Genomic DNA, 17,381 nt, shown 5'->3' on the forward strand with positions numbered 1-17,381 from the left:
AGATGATCAGCTGACAGTGCTGCCATATGACAGAAAGCATTAAGACGTTTCTGACTGCTGAGTGCTGCGACTGACCCTCAGAATCAAGAATCCCCGGAGCAATACAATCTTCTGTTGTTGTATACTGAGTGAGAGAATTGGAGACTGTTTAATGTGTCTTTACAAATTACATAAACTCTGCATTTCTTTTGTTTAGAAAAAGTAATGCAGGTCATTACTTTTTTCATTTGCAATTCATGCTTGCTGCCTTATCACAAACAAGGCTAGACATCAAAATGAATATATTTTATTAAACCAAAAAAGACGTGTGAGATCGAGAAGAGAGAAAGTAAGTTCTTCAAAAGTTCAAATCGTTTGCCTCTCTCAGATGTTCACGATACAGAAGAACATTGAGTTTTAAAAAACGTTCCTTTTTATTGATTGGGGTAAATCTGAACAACCAGGCAAGAAAACTTGAGTCTTTACAGACGAACCAGAAAAGAACAATAAATATTCTGTTAATGAAGATAATCAGTTCTTCTCTAAGTACATAACACAGTATCTTGGAAGTGGCATACAGGTTTGTATTTCACCAGAAAGTCTGAGCATTGTTTGGAGTTTAATCCTGAATGATGATTGAATTCAATAAATTTATATTAGTTTTAAACCCACCCTGTCCATTCAAAATGAATACACATTTACAGTACAAAGATTTACAGCATGGGATCGAGGATTAGGTCAATGGGAGCATGTCTCTGTCTCACCTAGAAGAGCAGAACAGAGGCATTGATTCATGGATCAGACAGGTACAATACAAAACAGGGACATTATGTATCCTCTTGAGCCAAGGAATATGATCACTGAAGCACAAGGTAAATTAATCTATTAATAAAGTAGCTTTAAATATTTTTTTTTATTATTATTGGTTCAATTATAGGGGAATTTCCTGGCATGTAAAAATCTCACTATCATCCTTTATCTTTTAGAAGTTTGTATCAGATACATAAAACAAATAACACTTAAAAAAAAAAAAAAAAAAAAAAAAAAAATCACACACAAAACAGCACCTTTGTTTGAATGGCATTCTCACAGTTCTTCTAGTCCAGGGCGCAGGATGATGATGTCATCATTGATGTCACTAGTAATGTTCTCACATCTCTTTGTACTGTGAGGTGCCACATAGCAGCAGCGGCTAACATTGCCAACTTAAAACTTCCTTTCTGTAGATGTCAAATCATTCATAAACAATCCTAATGCATACAAAAAGTTCACAATATCAGACGGCGGCTGTTCCCTCCCCCCTCACAAAGTGTCCAATAAAGAAAAGGCCTGTGTGCCTCTCTTTCCATGCTTCATCTCCTTTTCTTTGTTTTATTCTGACTCTCTCTCTCTCTCTCTCTCTCTCTCTCTCCGAGATGTTCTTATGCCCCAGTAGAGGGCTTGATTTAAGTGGATGGGCCCTTCACTGTTCCCGCCTCTTGTAGTCTGGGAGAAGTGTAGACAGAGGCTGCCAAACATGCAGCTGCTTCACAAAATCCAGGAAGTCCAGGAGGACCAGCTTTTCCGGGGCGGCCTGGCTCACCCGCTGCACCATGTGGTCCTCGTTCGCCTGGCCTACCATCACGTGCCACGCCGTCAAGACCTGGAGGACCTGTGAGAAAGCAGGATGGGCTGCTGAGTAAACCAATTCAGACAATTCAGACTGAACCGGTGGACTTTGAGCTTACCTGGCAGTCCAGGAGGTCCCGGTTGGCCAGGATGTGGTCGGCCAGGATCCCCTCTCTCTCCCTTTGTACCCCTCTTTCCTGCAAAATGGAAACATGGGGATAGGATTTTAAAGTAATGAAGATGACTGACAGTATTTCACAAGAGCAAGATCTATATTTACAAGTTTTTTTTCACCTTTAAAACCAGTGTTTCCTATCTGGCCTGAGGCCCCGATCATGCCAGGAATACCGCGGCCGCCTGGCAGTCCATGAGGACCCTGAGGTCCTGGAGGTCCAGGTGGTCCCGGAGGACCCGGAGGTCCCATCACACCTGCTCCACCCAGCACCGCTCTCTTGGAGCTCACCGCTACCGCTGCTAACTTCTCTGTCAGAAGAATAGAAAGTGGGAAGTTCAGTGTAAAGTGATTCAGATCAGATAAGTTGAAGTCATTCATGCAGAACATGTTTTAGTGTCTAAAAACACAGGGTAGTGGAAACCTACAGCTGCAGTTTTTAAGGCTGAACTTCTTTCATCATGAACCCTGTTTTTGGACTGCCATGTCATGCACAAGATGCTGCACACAATCTTTATTTTAAGTTGAGTGTTTATTTTTTTAGAATGCCATGTCGTGCGATACTGCGAAAGACATTAATTAGAAAAAACTATTGAAAAGCAGCTCAGCGAAATGTAAAAACATGAGATGCAAGGCAGTGCAATAAAAAAAAATGCAAGGTCTGGAGACATTTCTTTTCTTAAAATCTCCACTTGTTTTTAACTTGAGTGGCATGTTGTCCACTTATTTTAACTTGAGTATGCGGTGTCATGCGCGAGACATGAACGCAACAAATTTAAGCAAATTCATATAGCATGTTTACATAGGAAAACAATTGAAAAGTAGTACAAAGGCATTGAAAGCGCATTCTGTGTGAAGCTCCTCGTGCGCGAGAAGCGTCAAAAAAGCTGAGCTCAAGCGCAGCGGTCAATCATATCAACTATTGCATGCTCAAATAGAAAAACAATGGAAAAGAAGCTCAGTGAAATGTAAAAATGTGAGTTTTTTTTATAGAATTCCTTGATGCGGGTCATTACTCCATAACACATATTTGCTTTAAAAAACATAAGACATGGTCAGTGAAATGGGGAAAAGCAATCTTTTAAAAGAAATGACACAAGCCCAATGGTCAAACATGTCAGTCTAGCCTGTTTAAACTGAAAAACAATGGGAAAGACGAACAGTGGGATGGAAAAACATGTTCTGTGTGAACAGCCCCTTATGTGCAATACTGCAAAAGACTCCAAACGTGATCGCAGAGGTTAAACACATCCATCTAGCTCATGTTTACATAGAACAACACCGAAAGAGCAGCACAGACGAATAAAAAGTATGTAATGTGTGATGGAGGTGCTCAACCCTGAAAAGAATCCCTGCAAATAGTGTTGAACCTTAGCTTAGCACACAGTCACATCTCACTGGGTGTCCTGCAATATTGGGTAAATATCATTAAGATAACAACCCAGAGGTGGACATTCATCTGTTGACCAGTTCTCAAAGTGTCACAGTGACCAAATCTCCACATCTAATCTATTTTCCAATGGGGAATGAGAGAGAAATCCTTCCCCTCGGTTCAGGTGAGCGTATGTGTGTGTGTGTGTGTGTGTGTATAAGCGAAGGTAAGTGTGCAACCGCAGGCTGAAGGCTGAGGGATTACATTGTGTGAAATGCTGGGAGCCAGCGGAGGTTATCACGGGCCGGTTCAGGTCATCTCTCTCTTGCAAAATAGACGATCAGAGAGCACACAGACTGAAAATCCCAGAGAAAACAAAACTGTGTGCTAGTCTATTCTGAACAGCAGATACATAGCTGCAGACTAGTCCACAGTTTTTGGCAGGAAAGCTGTCCCTGAGGAGTGATGAGTTGCACGTTTCGAAATACATTTCGATGGATAAAAAGTACTGTGCACGATTTAAGTAAGATTTAGCAGCCATCTTCCTGATACACTGATCGCAGCTGTTCAGAGAAGGTACAGTTATTGTTGTTCACCTTGAAGCATCTTCAGGACTACGTCAATGAGGTGCTGATCTGTAGCATCACGACCCTGGAAAGCGAAATCATAAAAATGAGGAAAACACACATCAAAGTATTTTCTGCAAGTGTTTTTTTCTATTATGCTGAGCTCTGCATGCTATATCGCAACCTGTCTGGCTGTTGTAACACTTTGGCTTTGTTGTATTGGAGGCAAAAAATGCTGAACGGAATGTTTTTGGGTAATGTAGGTGCTGGAAATTGTTCTTGAGGTTTTGTTGATGCTGTTCAACACTCACAGATGGTCCTTGTATCCCTGGCATCCCTGGAACTCCTCTTTCTCCGTGCAGGCCTCGTGAACCAGGTAAGCCTGGAGGACCCTGGTCTCCTGGTTTACCGGGATCTCCAGTAGGGCCGTTGTGCCCTGGGTCACCAGTCACACCTTGCTGTTGATAGAGAAGGCAGTAATTAAGAAATACAGAAACTGGGATGTTCAGTATTATTTTATAGGATGATGCTGAAGTTAAATCATTACCCTAGAGGTGAAATATGTCATTTCTTTGTCACTAGTGCTACCCATTGAAATAGCAAAAACAATGAAAATATGAGTGATAAAGTACTTCCCGTTTTTCCCCTTGTTTATGCAAAATGTTACAAAGCCAATATTAATTACAAAGCTGATAATAACAATTAATAATAAGAATATATACTTTTTTTTGCACAATTTACAGTAAGAAAAAAATAATTAATTAAAATAAAAACATTAATCTAGTAGAACAAACCTTGTTCCATGCCAGAGTTTTGGGCAGAAGAATAATAAGTCTGAGCAAGCTCATACAGTTCTATCTATTTATTTATTTATTTTTAAGTAAGTGTTAAAGGTTTTTTATGTAATTATATTTGATTTGATTTCAGCTTTATTTCAGTTAAAGAAAATAATTTTGAATCATTTAAATGTAATTTTAATTAACAATAACAACAATGCCGTAAATGCCATCATCCATCTGTAGGATAAAAAAAAAGTAGTTCTGCCCATAACTCAAAAGTTCACACATCAGAATGGCTTGTTTAAATGTGCTCATAAAACTGAGACAGCATAAAGTATTCTAAAATAAAATAAAAACGGACACAATTCACCTTTCTCATGTCCTGCGGCATTGTAAAACAAACTACAAAAGCTGAATCTAACTAAATAATGTATTTCACCTGGCATTATCTGTGCTCTTCACACTGTCCTTACCTGTCCCTTAGGTCCGGGTTCCCCAGATTGTCCCTGTTAGACAGAGAGAGACGCAGTTTCAAGATGAACAGAAGTCCTCTGGAACCAATCTATTAAATAAATGCATCAGACTAGGGCCTTATTTACCTTCTCTCCTTTCTCCCCAGCCAATCCCTCTACACCAGGATCACCCTGTGAAAGAAGCAGGTGAGATCCATCAACGTCACCTTCCGTCGTTATCTTTTATGATGTGGACTGTGATGTATGGTTTCTATTTCACTCCATAAATACGTGCATGCATTTATCTGAGGGTGTACTCACAACATCTCCCTTTGATCCCACTTTGCCTTGGAATCCCTGTAAGGAGATGCAATTGTACATTAGACATCTCTCAGTGTCAGCCCTAATGGTTGGGACGCAGGGAATTTATTGTTGGTAATATCTTACTTTACCGTAAACTCTCCGGGCACATTAAATCAGCTGGCTTTTACTTCCAATATTCAATGTATTAAACAGCAAGGATATCATAGATTAAAGGACAACAAACATTAAAGTGTCCATAAGAGTATATTTCATGCTGAACTGAGGGGTATTATATGGAAACATGGACATGAATTATCTAAGTGCATAGATGTCCTACAGTGAAAAGAGTCCAATCATAAGTGAAGACTGCCCCCATGTGGTCAAACCTCATCACTCTGTGAGTTTAAACAGGAAGAAAGTTCATTTACCCTTAATTACTGTTTATATGGTCACAAACCTTGTCACCCTTGGTTCCAGTTAGACCCTGAGCACCTGGGACACCCATGGGTCCCCTCTCTCCCTTACTGCCCTGCAGGTACAACCGAGAAGACCAGTGAAGAATTGAAATAGATCCATTATAAATACATATATATTGATCCCACATTTTTCTAAGCAATGAATTCTCATCCGTTTTTCATTACATTTCTTGTATATATTGTGTTGATAGGATAAGTATTTTAAAAAATGGTGACAATTTATTTTTAACTTTTCTTGTATAATGCATTATAAAGGTTTCCATAATCTATGTTGCATAGCATACATAATTGTAATCAAAATAAAAAATGCATTCCTATTTGCGGATTCCTTACTACATCTGAAATAGTATGTTGTGTTTTATTGCATTATGCTTTCTAAGGGGTGCAATCATAAAAAGGTAAGTGTTATAATGTATTTCAACCGTGCAATTATTCATGGGATCATAAATAAACTACATAAATGGATTATAAGGGATTATTAATGCATTAAAAATACTGTAACAATGCATTATATAAAAATACAATTCATAGATAAAGTCATTGTATATAAAGACTTCCAGTGTTACCTAATATATTAGTAGTAGTAGTAGTAGTAGTAGTAGTAGTAGTAGTATTATACATTTTATACATATTTTATAGACTCTATATATGTTTTTGAAATGTATTCTTCTTCTATTATTTCTTATTGTTTGTTGTAATTTTTGTTAAAACAAAATTGATCTTTCCCCAATATCTCCAGGGTTTCTGAGCCTGGAAACCCTGATTATCGCAGAAATTAATAAATATATGAAAGAAATGTCTGAAAAATAAAGAAACTTACAGGGAAGCCAACAATTCCAGGAGGCCCAACTGGTCCTCTTTCACCCCTGTCACCCTATTGGATAAGAACCGAAAATTTAAGAAAAGAGAGCTTCCTTTAAAGTTAATGACATGATTTGTAAATGAGGATAGCCACTGACCTTTGGTCCTGGGACTCCCTCCATGCCAGGTCCACCTGGAGGACCAGGCTCCCCCTAAAAGAAAGAGAAACATAATGAGAAGCCAGAAAAAGCTTTTGGATTATGTATAAAACGGTCTATGAATGATGTGACATACTTGAGGTCCTGGAAGACCTTGCATTCCCATCAAGCCTCTGGGTCCTGGCTCACCCTAAACTCAAAATGGGGCACATAAATTATTGAAAGGGGTGGAATGAAGCACTAATGGATTGTACAGTATCAACAGACATCCAAAAACTAGTATGGTTCCACAAAACTATCTACGCATTCATAAAATAACTGCATGATCTCACCTTAAATCCCATTTCCCCCTTGGCTCCCGGCATACCAGGCAAACCCTAAAAAAAATAGGAAGAATTGCATGGAGAATGAATGTAGTGACCCCTGCAGACCTCCGTGGAGAGCTTCATGTCTGTCCTCTACTCTGTGCTGATATCAGAACAAGGCTGCAATAACTCATCCTGTTAGTGAGGGTGCTTGTATTACGGCTTGCACAGTTACGTTGTTAAGTTTTGTATCATAACCAGCACACTCCATTACCCCAAGTCACCAGGAGAGTCATGTTTGATGATGATGAATAGTAAATAGCACGAGCAATTTCAAGGTGGTTTAGGCTCTAAAATAGTCAGGGCAAGAATGTCACGCTGGGACTGTAGACAGAAAATACACTAAACTTTTACATTTTTTACCTTTTATCACCCTCATTTCACAACGGGAACACATTGGACAGATGTGAGGAAGATGGGAAAGGGTTCCTTGCACATCTAATGCAGATTTTGCATCGAAAAGATACTGAAGTATGAAATTCTACTTACAGGGTCTCCCTGGAGACCAGGAGCTCCAGGTCTTCCATTTTGTCCCGTAGCACCCTAACAAAAAAAGTACAAGACAGCATCATATATGAATTAAAAACAAAAACAAAAACATTCATATATTATATTATCATCATCATTTTATTAGATATGGTTAGGGATAGATAGATTGATAAGATAATTGATAAGTAGGCATATAATAACCAGGATCATGAACAGTTGCCTAGTCATTATTGATAAATAATAAACCCCCTCTGGATGAAAGAAGACTTGCTTATTCTGACTGAGTGTGTATTATACTTTACATGTGACATGTGTCTCCTTGAATAATGACGGCTGCTGCGGGAACTGATTTAATCCATACCTTTATTCCTGGGATGCCAGGAGTTCCATCTTTTCCATCAATTCCTGGAAGACCCTGACAATGCACATTAATCAAAAGATTAAGAGCATAAGATTAGGGGCCTGTTTTAAATCGCATTCAGATTAACCAGATCCTTTCTTACGTTCTCTCCCTTCTTTCCGACCACTCCCTCAGGCCCTCGTACACCACTCTCTCCCTACGGGAACAACAGCAGGAATTAATAGATAACTGGATGAAAAGTTTGATAAATGAACATGTAGAAGGACAAATTAATGATGAAATAGATGTGAATAATAAATACTTACCATGTCGCCTTTGTCACCAGGCTCTCCAGGTGGTCCTTGGGGTCCCTCTTCACCCTGTATTGCACAGTAAGATTATAATTTTGATGTATTTTTTTTTGTCAGTTATGAAAATGAAATATTTTCGTATAAAACTTGCAGACTCACAGGGCGTCCAGGGATGCCGATCGGTCCTGAAATTCCTTTATAACCACGTGGTCCCTGTCACAGAGGTTGTGAATCACTTTTAAGTTTTTATAGATGGTAAAACAAAGTCATACAAATTCAGTCTGTGGAGATCTGCTGTCCTACAAATGCAATTGAAGTTGTGCAATGTTTGTGTACATTCCACTGGGTTTGGTTCGGAATATAATAAAACACGTGTATGCAAATCAACCGATTCGTACAGTTCTGTGGGGAAGCTAAAATGAGCTATATGAGCTTACATTTAAAACAGCCTGCCAAAATAATTGTCTCAACTCACACACAAAGACTGTGTAATGATATTAGCCACAGACTTAATGGACCAAATCCGCCCAGCCTCAGCTGTCGATATGCTAAATGTGTATTATTCATAGTCATGCCTTTAACTCCGAGACGGATCGACTGTTGTCCTCATCTCCTGTACGGTTCCCCTCTGTTATTTTATTATTAATTATATACTGTAATAGAATTTATGAAAATTTTGAATTAACTTCTGATTGTTTTATATATATATTTTCTATATATTTCAAATTTGAATGTTTTAGCTCTAATTAATTTTTATATAAATTTTAGTTTACTGCTTTATCTTAAACATATTCTATTTCAGTTCATTGCCAAAGCAAAATTAAAGTTTTTAACTTATATTCTATGTTATTGCAGCTTTATTTCACTTTTTTTTTAAGTTTATAGTTTTACTTTAATTTTTTTAGTTAACAGTAGTAAAACTGATGTTGTCAACTGCCCCGTCATATATCTCCTCAGACCAGTCGAAATCATATTTTGTGTATCCATAAAGAGATGAAGAGTAATATTTTGGGAACTGTGACTCACCGTCTCGCCTTTGGGCCCCACCATTCCTGGATACCCTCTCAGACCCTGTGGGCCCTAAAGTTATTGTGGTAGAGCAGATATTTTATTTCACAGTCGATCTTAGGACCTTTATAAAAGGTAGTGCTAAAATGACTTGCCATGATGTAATAGCAACAGAGGCTTACATTATAAAATAATCAAAGTCAAACCAGGACAGAAATAAATACATTACTGGAGGGCCTGGTATTCCTTGTTCACCGGAGATGCTGACTTCACCCTTTGTGCCCTAAAGATGAGAATACAAGGATGAAACGGATACTTACCTCTGAAAAACAAATAATAGCTAATGGCCTTTAGTCTTACTTTTATTTTGGGATATTATGTGGTTTGTCGCTTTATGACACTGTGGCTAAAATTATTTTTAATATATATGACAATTTTGTTCTGAATGTCAATCTTAAAGTCAACACTTCCCAAAGACTTATAACTAGAGCTTTGACAGTCATGCTCCGCATTATGGGTAAATCCGTTCTGTCCCTGTAGTCCATTGTAATGTCCTTGTGGGACTCATTAAGTCTGATTAATTCACAACGCAGTAACTTCTCAGTACCTTCCAGCCCCCTTCTCCTTTCATCTGGGTCAATGAGTTCTGTCTGTGACTCACGCTCAGCTTAGAGGCAGTTATATGCCGTGAGGGGCTCCATTAACACATAATCTTGCTCTGCTGATGGACGCTGTGTTTTGGGTGAGATACCGGGGCACCTCAACGCATGATCTGGATGCTTCATAATAAACAGGGTTTAGTCAACTTGACCAGCCAATCAGTATGTTTGTTGTTCTATATGAGAGATTTAAGAGGTTTAAAGTTGTAAGGGGACGTCTTTCGTGTAATTTTATCATTCAGATGGGTGCTCACATGCGCCCCTATGTGGTTACAAAGTGTACACACCATAACATAAATAGTGCAATCTTAATGTTTTAGCAGACTAAAATAACAAATTAATGTACAAATTAACATTTAAATTTACACATTATTATTATTATTATTATTATTATTATTATTATTATTATTATTATTATTATTATTATTATTATTATTATTATTATTATTATTATTATTATTAGTGTTGTTGTGGTTGTGATGGTAATACTTTACTATAAGGTTCCATTAGTTCACATTTAATGTATTGACTAATATTAACCAATAATGAGCATTGCATTTGTTGTAGTATTTAAGAATATTTGTTAAAGTTATTTAATAGAATTATAACTTCTCATTGTTTGTTTACTTTAGCTCAGGTGAATCAAATAATATTAACCGATTTCTTTTTTGTTAATACTTGTTTTTAATCATGTTAATGTTAAAATCGCATTAACTAAGATTAATGCTTTAGAAGAATATTGTTCATTCATGTTAACTAATGTAGTTAAGCAATATTACGAAATGGAACATTATTGTAAGTGTTATTATTAGTAGTAGTAGTATTTTGTGTGTGTGTGTGTGTGCGCTCAATTGTTGTTGTTATTATTATTATTATAACATACATCATCAGAAAGAAAAAAAACATACCACTCTTCCGATGCTACCTGGATCTCCCAATATCCCGGAGCGACCTTTATGTCCCTGTGATTAAAAGGCCTTTGAAATATCCTTTAACAATAGTCATATTAATTCACAACAAAGACATTTGAGAAAGTATAAAAGGTTAACTTACTGACCTTCACTCCCTGTAGGCCCTGAGGACCTTTTGGCCCAGGTGGACAGTTGGTTGGACACTAGAACACACATCAGCAACATCGGATTAAAAAAGTGTAAAATTGTAGATAGCACAGGCTAAACAATCGATGTCAGGTTTGTTTAATTCAAACCATCACAGCTGGGTAAAAAGGGTGTTAAGGCCTTGGAATTTTTATTTTATTTTTCTAGATCTCAGAGCACCAGCCCTCTAATTACAGCAAATGGATGCTAAGGATTGATCCAGACAGAACAGGTCTCCAGCTGAACGCTAGGCCGGGGGAGAAGCAGTCCACCAGTCTGCCACGTGATGCCTCCAGACTCCTGGCCGACTGGAACCCGCTCTGCTTCTTGATCCAGAGAGGTGCTAATGGGCAGAAACCTTTGACGGCACCCATTTAATTAAACTTATTAGGAAAATTTATGAACACTGAGATCAATAAGGGGTGTGTAAGGTCTAACAGGACAAACTCTGAGAAAAACCAAATACAGAGAAGGGCTGATTCTGATTTGGAAGATGAGTAATGAACAGTGTAGGACTGTAGGATTATTTGCGGGCACCCAACCCAAATAAATCATTGTGAATGACAACACATTAAATGAATCAACTTTACAACCACATTGTCAACAACAGCTTTTGTATATGAATATTTTCAAACTTACTCAAAAACATATTATATGTTGTTTTATATTATAAATAGTAAATATGAAAATGCAGAAATATTATCATAATATAATATTTAGAATTAAATGTATCATATTACTATGTACCATGCAGACATCACCTTACCTGTAAGTCAGCACTGCCTTCCTCTAAACCCAGAAACTTCCCTGGTGGACCCTGAAAATGACTAGGGATTAGAAAAAACTGAGAAAACTGATATAAATGCAGGTGGCTGGGAAGAAGAAAAAAATTATATTTGGAGAGATTATTTATTATAAAGTAATACAGTTCTAAATCAGGTCCCAAATGGATGCCTTGACATGAAATGTAATAAAGCAGAAAATGAAATAAAATGTATGCTTGGAATTGCAGTAGTTATGAGATGAGATGTCATTTCATTGTTCTGATTCATTTTCAGCCCTACAGCTTTCTACATAGAATTGGATTTTGTGGTTTGACTTGAGAAGACTACAATTTAAAGTGCAGTAAATGAAACATTCTGTCACTTACTGGCTTTCCTGGATGTCCGGGTATTCCTGGAGGTCCTGGATTTCCCATGTCACCCTGTGGTATGAGAGTTTGAGGTCAAGTGGGCATCAGTTCAGCAGTACGTTTAATGAGTGAGATTTTTTTTTTTTTTTACTATTCAAGCTACAGCAAAAACAGTTGTCTTAGCTAGTATCAAAGGTTAAGTATAAACAGCATTCTTAACCATGAAAGATCTGTATACTGTCATGGTGTTACGAAGATATATATTCCAATGAGTCCCACCTTTGACCCAGTAGGCCCAATTTGTCCAGGAGGCCCAATGGTGCCTGCTGCTCCCTGTAATGAGATAATGAGCAGTGAAATGTATACACTTGTTTATTAATCTGAAACATTAGTAAGAGTGTGCTGTCGAATCTAAAACCAGACAAAACCTCTGTGGGCTAAGATCCCAGAAGGATTCAGAAGGTTTTTTTTTTTATGGTTTGTATTGCAAAAGCCTTTTTTCCATTCAAAATGTAAAAAAAAAAAACAACAACAACAACAAAAAAAAAAAAAACAGTTTAGGTGCACCAGACATTTTCACTGAAACTGTATGTGAGAAAAACAAATCATTATGGTTATATATGATTATAATTAAACAATCAAGTCAAGTCAAGTCTGCTTTATTGTCAATTCTTCCACAGTACATACATAGAGAGAATCGAAATTGCGTTACTCTCAGACCCCTGGTGCATACAGATAACACTAACAGTAGAGCCTAAAAATCTAGATCAAATAGAAAATATAAGATACAGCTATACAATAAGGGAATATGTAATAAAGACATATAAAATAAAGATAATAATAATAACCATGAAAGATGTGGTTTATATAATGACAGTAATATAATAAACAGAGTAATTCCAAGAGGGTCTTTGCACCATCAGTGCTCAGGCCCTAAATAAAAGAAGTCCTAAATAAAATAAGTAAAATAGGAAGGGAAAGCAAATTAAGGAAATTAAATAGATTATGAACTAGGTTACTTACAGGAAGTCCAGGCAGTCCAGGTCCCTAAAGGTTAAAAGAAAATAAAAATAAAAATTAGCAACACATATTGATTGTAGTCCATTAATACTGGAATACAATGCCTTGCATCCTTAGAAATATTCAAACACCAAAAATCAGGAATTTTTATATTTTTGTCCAATATCATCTGTTGAATAGCTGGGCTAGCTGCAGGTGGTGGTCTTACACAATTATTTTTTGTTAAACAAATTCATAACATATTTTTTATACTTACAGGTCGCCCTGGTGGTCCACTAGACCCTGGCTGACCCTGTGAAAATCAATAAAACATGTGAAATCAGATGCATTCCATTCTTATGCACTTCTAGAATAACAAGGACTGAAAAGATTATATGTTATTCAATATTCTCAATATGCCTAGATGATATTCACGTTATTCATAATATTCAGTTGTTGTCCTCTATCATCACTTGTTAAACATTAAATGACATATTATATTTGTTGGCCAAATGATGATCTGCATGAATATACATTGTGTGAACTCTGCATCCATAAAGAAAAAAAACAAATGATTTCCTGACCTTTGGTCCAGGATTACCACGAGGGCCCCTCTCACCCTTAGCACCAATCAAACCCTGGAGACAGAACAGAGATAAACAAGCCTCCTGAATAATAATCAGGCAGTAACTATTTATATGGCATCATACACTGGGTCATGTTCACACGTCTAAGGTGATGTGAAAAGTTAAGCAGGTCATTTAGAAGCAGAACGTCTATAGTAATATGTAAAGTTCTATGTGCATACACTCATTCATTGTCAAAACTTTTTAAAAATACATTTATACACTGATAGGTCCTCAGATTAACAATCTAATAGAGAGAGAGAGAGGGGGGTGGGGGAGACAGAGACAGAAAACAAAAAACAAAACAAAAATAGGGATTGACATTCCAGAGCAGATTAACCAGAAAATCCAATCATTAATGTTTGCTTCCTAGCATGTGACTGAGAAAGTGTTGCTCAATTAGGACTAACATCTCATTTCTCAGTCTCATGCCAACACTTCAGAGTGGAGGTGTGAAAATAATTCAAATGCCATTGCTCATTACAAAACAAATGCAGTGATTGAAAATGAGATTTTGCTCCAGTTTTGCTTTGTTTTTATTTCAATGAGAACTTGACAGGATACTGAAATATGCATTATTATTCACCTCCAAATGATTTATTTATAGATAATACCCCCCACCCACCCCCAACTAAATTATGACTGATCAATAACCTCATGCAAGTTCATAATTGTAATTTCTTAATTGCATGTGTCACTCACATCAATGCCATCCTCCCCTGGAGATCCATCAGGACCAGGCTCACCTGACTCTCCCTTCTGACCCTGGGAAGCGGTTCACACATGACAAACACTCTCAGTTATTGGAGTGTGATTTTAATACAACACTTTGAATGGTTGTGCAAATATATAAATATGAACAGTGGGTACTACTTACTGGTGGTCCAGGTGGTCCAGGAGGACCCTTTTCACCCTGTAAATTAGGGTAAAAAAAAAAAAAAAAGACACATGAGCAAAGACAACCAAAATAAAGCATGGGGATGAATTACCAACACACATACACAACAGTTGACTCTATAGCAAAGATAATGATCACTAAAATTGAATGGCACTAATAATAATGTTTTTCTTAAGAAAAACAACAACAACACTGCATTAAAGAACAGTACATGATATCATGAACCTATTAAACATACCTCATAACTTCAAATTCTCACAGCCTCTGCTAAATGTAGCATGTTAACACATGTCTATGTGGTTTTACAATGTCAAAGAAATGTCTAAAAATAAAATGTAAATAAATTGGTCTCCACCAACAAAAAAGCTTCTTCTCCACCCTGACCCATTCATATCCTCAGTTTAATAGTATTTTGCCTTGGGTGTCATAATTCTATATATAATAACTACTATAAGAATATGTTAATGAATATATTTATATTTCTGTATGCATTTATCACTAATTATGACTATAAAATCGAAATATCCTGGTATAATAGAGGGATCCAGTTTCTGTTTTTGCTATGCAGTGGAGTGTCTTATACTGATTCCAGCCTGGGACACAACTGTACCAAATAATCATCATCTAGTAGCCATCTCTCAGTATGGGGAATATTCAACCTCTAACAGAACCTTCTTGTGTGATTGTTTTTTATTTCTTGCGCCCTCTGTTGGCAAGATTTTGGTAGTGAAGATGAATACAGAGCTCATGAAACAAGGTGCACAAAGAGTGTCTGTGTACCAGCTCGACCTGTGGTGCAGTCAGGCGGCTCCTATACTCACATCAATGCCATCAGAGCCGGGAGTTCCAGCGGGGCCAGGGGGACCAAGGGGGCCCTGCGGTCCGGGTGGACCGGTCTAAAATGAAAAACATGAACATAACCAACTTTATGCAATTGATTATAAATTGTTATGTTTTAATTCAGAATTATTTTAAATGAATATTGTTGACGATAATTACTGGCAGTTACATTTTTTTCATAACATTTTAAATGAATGTTTTATTTAATTTCAGCTTTATTTCTATTACTGAAGAAAAAAAAGATGTGTACTATTGTCTTAGTTAACAATAACAACACTGCCTCAGACATGTTTAAATATTTACATTTGATAGACAGAACAAGGTTTATGATGAAAAATAAATTAAAGGCAGAGGCTGTGCAATCAGGGTATCCGGGGTGGGATAAGGGAGGCTGGGAATGTTTCCACAGACCCTCCCCCATTCAGCATCAAATATACATCTATTTTGCAATGCATTACTTGATAAGGTGGTTGACTCAAAATGAATGCACATTCATTTAATGCATTGCTTTTTATGCATATGAGCTGCATGCAAGCATTGGTCTGAGTTGGTCCTTGTAAATGTGACAAGTATGTGTTATTCTGCTGCGAGCAGTTTCAGGTTCTGTCTGTTTGGATAGCAGCTTCTGGCAGCAGTGTATTTTCAATGGCCTCTTTGTACTCTCTCCTTTCTACCTTCTCTTCTCTCTACATTTGTCTCACATTCACTTTCATCTTCATATTTTATTCATTTAATTTACTGAACTAAATAGTTTGAGAATCAAAAGATAACACTGACTGAAAAGGAAAAAAAAAAGTATATTTTTAAATACCAGGCCTCTTGTATCTGCATGCTTTAGAAAGCAATATAATCCATTTGGATAAACTGTCAGAAGATCAAACAATGCAAAAGCCTAACTTTATCAAAAGTCTTCAGTATACATGTAATCTAACCAGACTTCTGAACTATTTACATGAATTTCATCTAAATTAACTTTATCTATTGGCATTTTGACTGACAATCCAGTCCAATCCATACAGTGAATCATTTCTCATTCCATAAGATGTTCTCCAAGAGCCACGATCTCATCCTCAAGATCATCCAGCACCAAGAAAAAGTAGTTAACCGCAGCCAAACTCACCACTTGTGATAAAGCCAAGCAGAGTGCCTGCAACAGAACCAAGCTTCTGAAGATGATGAAGAATCTAGCCATGGTGAAGAATCGCTATTCAATCGTCCCAGCGGTTCCTCCAAACCTTGCCACCCTCTCTCCTGGCTTCTCAGCCCAGGATGGTGGATCCAGGGAAAAAGAAAGGTGTGTGTATGTGAATGTGTGCGTGTGCTGCCCAGGACAGGGAAGGAAAACACAGTGGCAGGGACCTGAGGGGAGGAATGAGAGAGGTGTAACCCAGCCCTACAGCCAGCCCCTGAGAACTCAGGGAGCTCAGAGAAACCAACTCACTGAGGACCAGACAAACCTGAGAAGCCCTCACACGCGTGGGAGGCGGAGACTTCTGCTGATTCTCCATGCATCCAGCAGAGCTCTAGAACTCCAACTGGACACAGCTGCTTTTGTGTGTTTCTCAAGCCCCCTTTTCTGAACACCTCAATAGATTGTTGAATATGTACGCAGCTTCTGGACACTGGAATGTTTGTTTTTGAGGCTAAATACACAGGTCTGCATTAGGAGGTCTGGACATAGTCCTAAAAAGTACAACACCAGAAACTTATCTTTGGCAATTTTTTTTTGCACTTCTCTACAACATTTAACTAGCAGGTGATTTGAGCTCAATGTGATTTTCAATGGATGTGTGAAGTCAATTCCCCACTTGTGAACAGTGGTTCATGAAGTCTAATGATAAATGTCCAAAACCAACATAATTTTGTCTATTGTAAACACTAGGCAAGATGTCACACTTTTTATTATAATGACTATTTTTCAGGTTGGATTTATTAAAAAAATAAAATTACA

At 37.4% G+C, this 17,381-nt stretch overlaps 1 protein-coding gene across 1 annotated transcript; it reads right to left on the reverse strand.

Moving 5' to 3' along the window:
- Window positions 1-389: 389 nt before the first annotated feature.
- Window positions 390-16,996, reverse strand: LOC113070159 (collagen alpha-2(IX) chain-like). The gene is made up of 33 exons (XM_026243369.1): window positions 16,888-16,996; window positions 16,551-16,789; window positions 15,412-15,486; window positions 14,570-14,605; window positions 14,395-14,457; window positions 13,651-13,704; window positions 13,344-13,379; window positions 13,091-13,114; window positions 12,347-12,400; window positions 12,086-12,139; window positions 11,702-11,752; window positions 10,896-10,952; window positions 10,747-10,800; window positions 9,409-9,462; window positions 9,198-9,251; window positions 8,331-8,384; window positions 8,187-8,240; window positions 8,024-8,077; window positions 7,882-7,935; window positions 7,521-7,574; window positions 6,999-7,043; window positions 6,803-6,856; window positions 6,667-6,720; window positions 6,528-6,581; window positions 5,689-5,760; window positions 5,250-5,285; window positions 5,076-5,120; window positions 4,950-4,982; window positions 4,009-4,155; window positions 3,728-3,782; window positions 1,882-2,070; window positions 1,707-1,784; window positions 390-1,630 (listed from the first exon to the last, which is right to left on the reverse strand). The coding sequence occupies exons 2-33, from the start codon at window positions 16,620-16,622 to the stop codon at window positions 1,425-1,427; spliced, it is 2,076 nt and encodes a 691-aa protein (XP_026099154.1). The 5' UTR covers window positions 16,623-16,789; window positions 16,888-16,996; the 3' UTR covers window positions 390-1,424.
- Window positions 16,997-17,381: the final 385 nt, after the last annotated feature.

The sequence above is a fragment of the Carassius auratus genome, unplaced genomic scaffold (genome assembly GCF_003368295.1).
Source record: "Carassius auratus strain Wakin unplaced genomic scaffold, ASM336829v1 scaf_tig00003137, whole genome shotgun sequence".
NCBI classification, from domain to species: Eukaryota; Metazoa; Chordata; class Actinopteri; order Cypriniformes; family Cyprinidae; genus Carassius; species Carassius auratus.

Bases quoted from the DNA above. Each gene is read 5' to 3' on its own strand.
- LOC113070159 (XM_026243369.1), bottom strand. From the start codon at position 16,622: ATGGCTAGATTCTTCATCATCTTCAGAAGCTTGGTTCTGTTGCAGGCA. The intron at 7,575-7,881 runs GTATGGATTAAA...TTTTTTTGTTAG, and splicing joins CTGGCATCCCAGGAATAAAG to GGTGCTACGGGACAAAATGG. The intron at 2,071-3,727 runs GTGAACAACAAT...TTCTTCTGACAG, and splicing joins AGTCCTGAAGATGCTTCAAG to AGAAGTTAGCAGCGGTAGCG.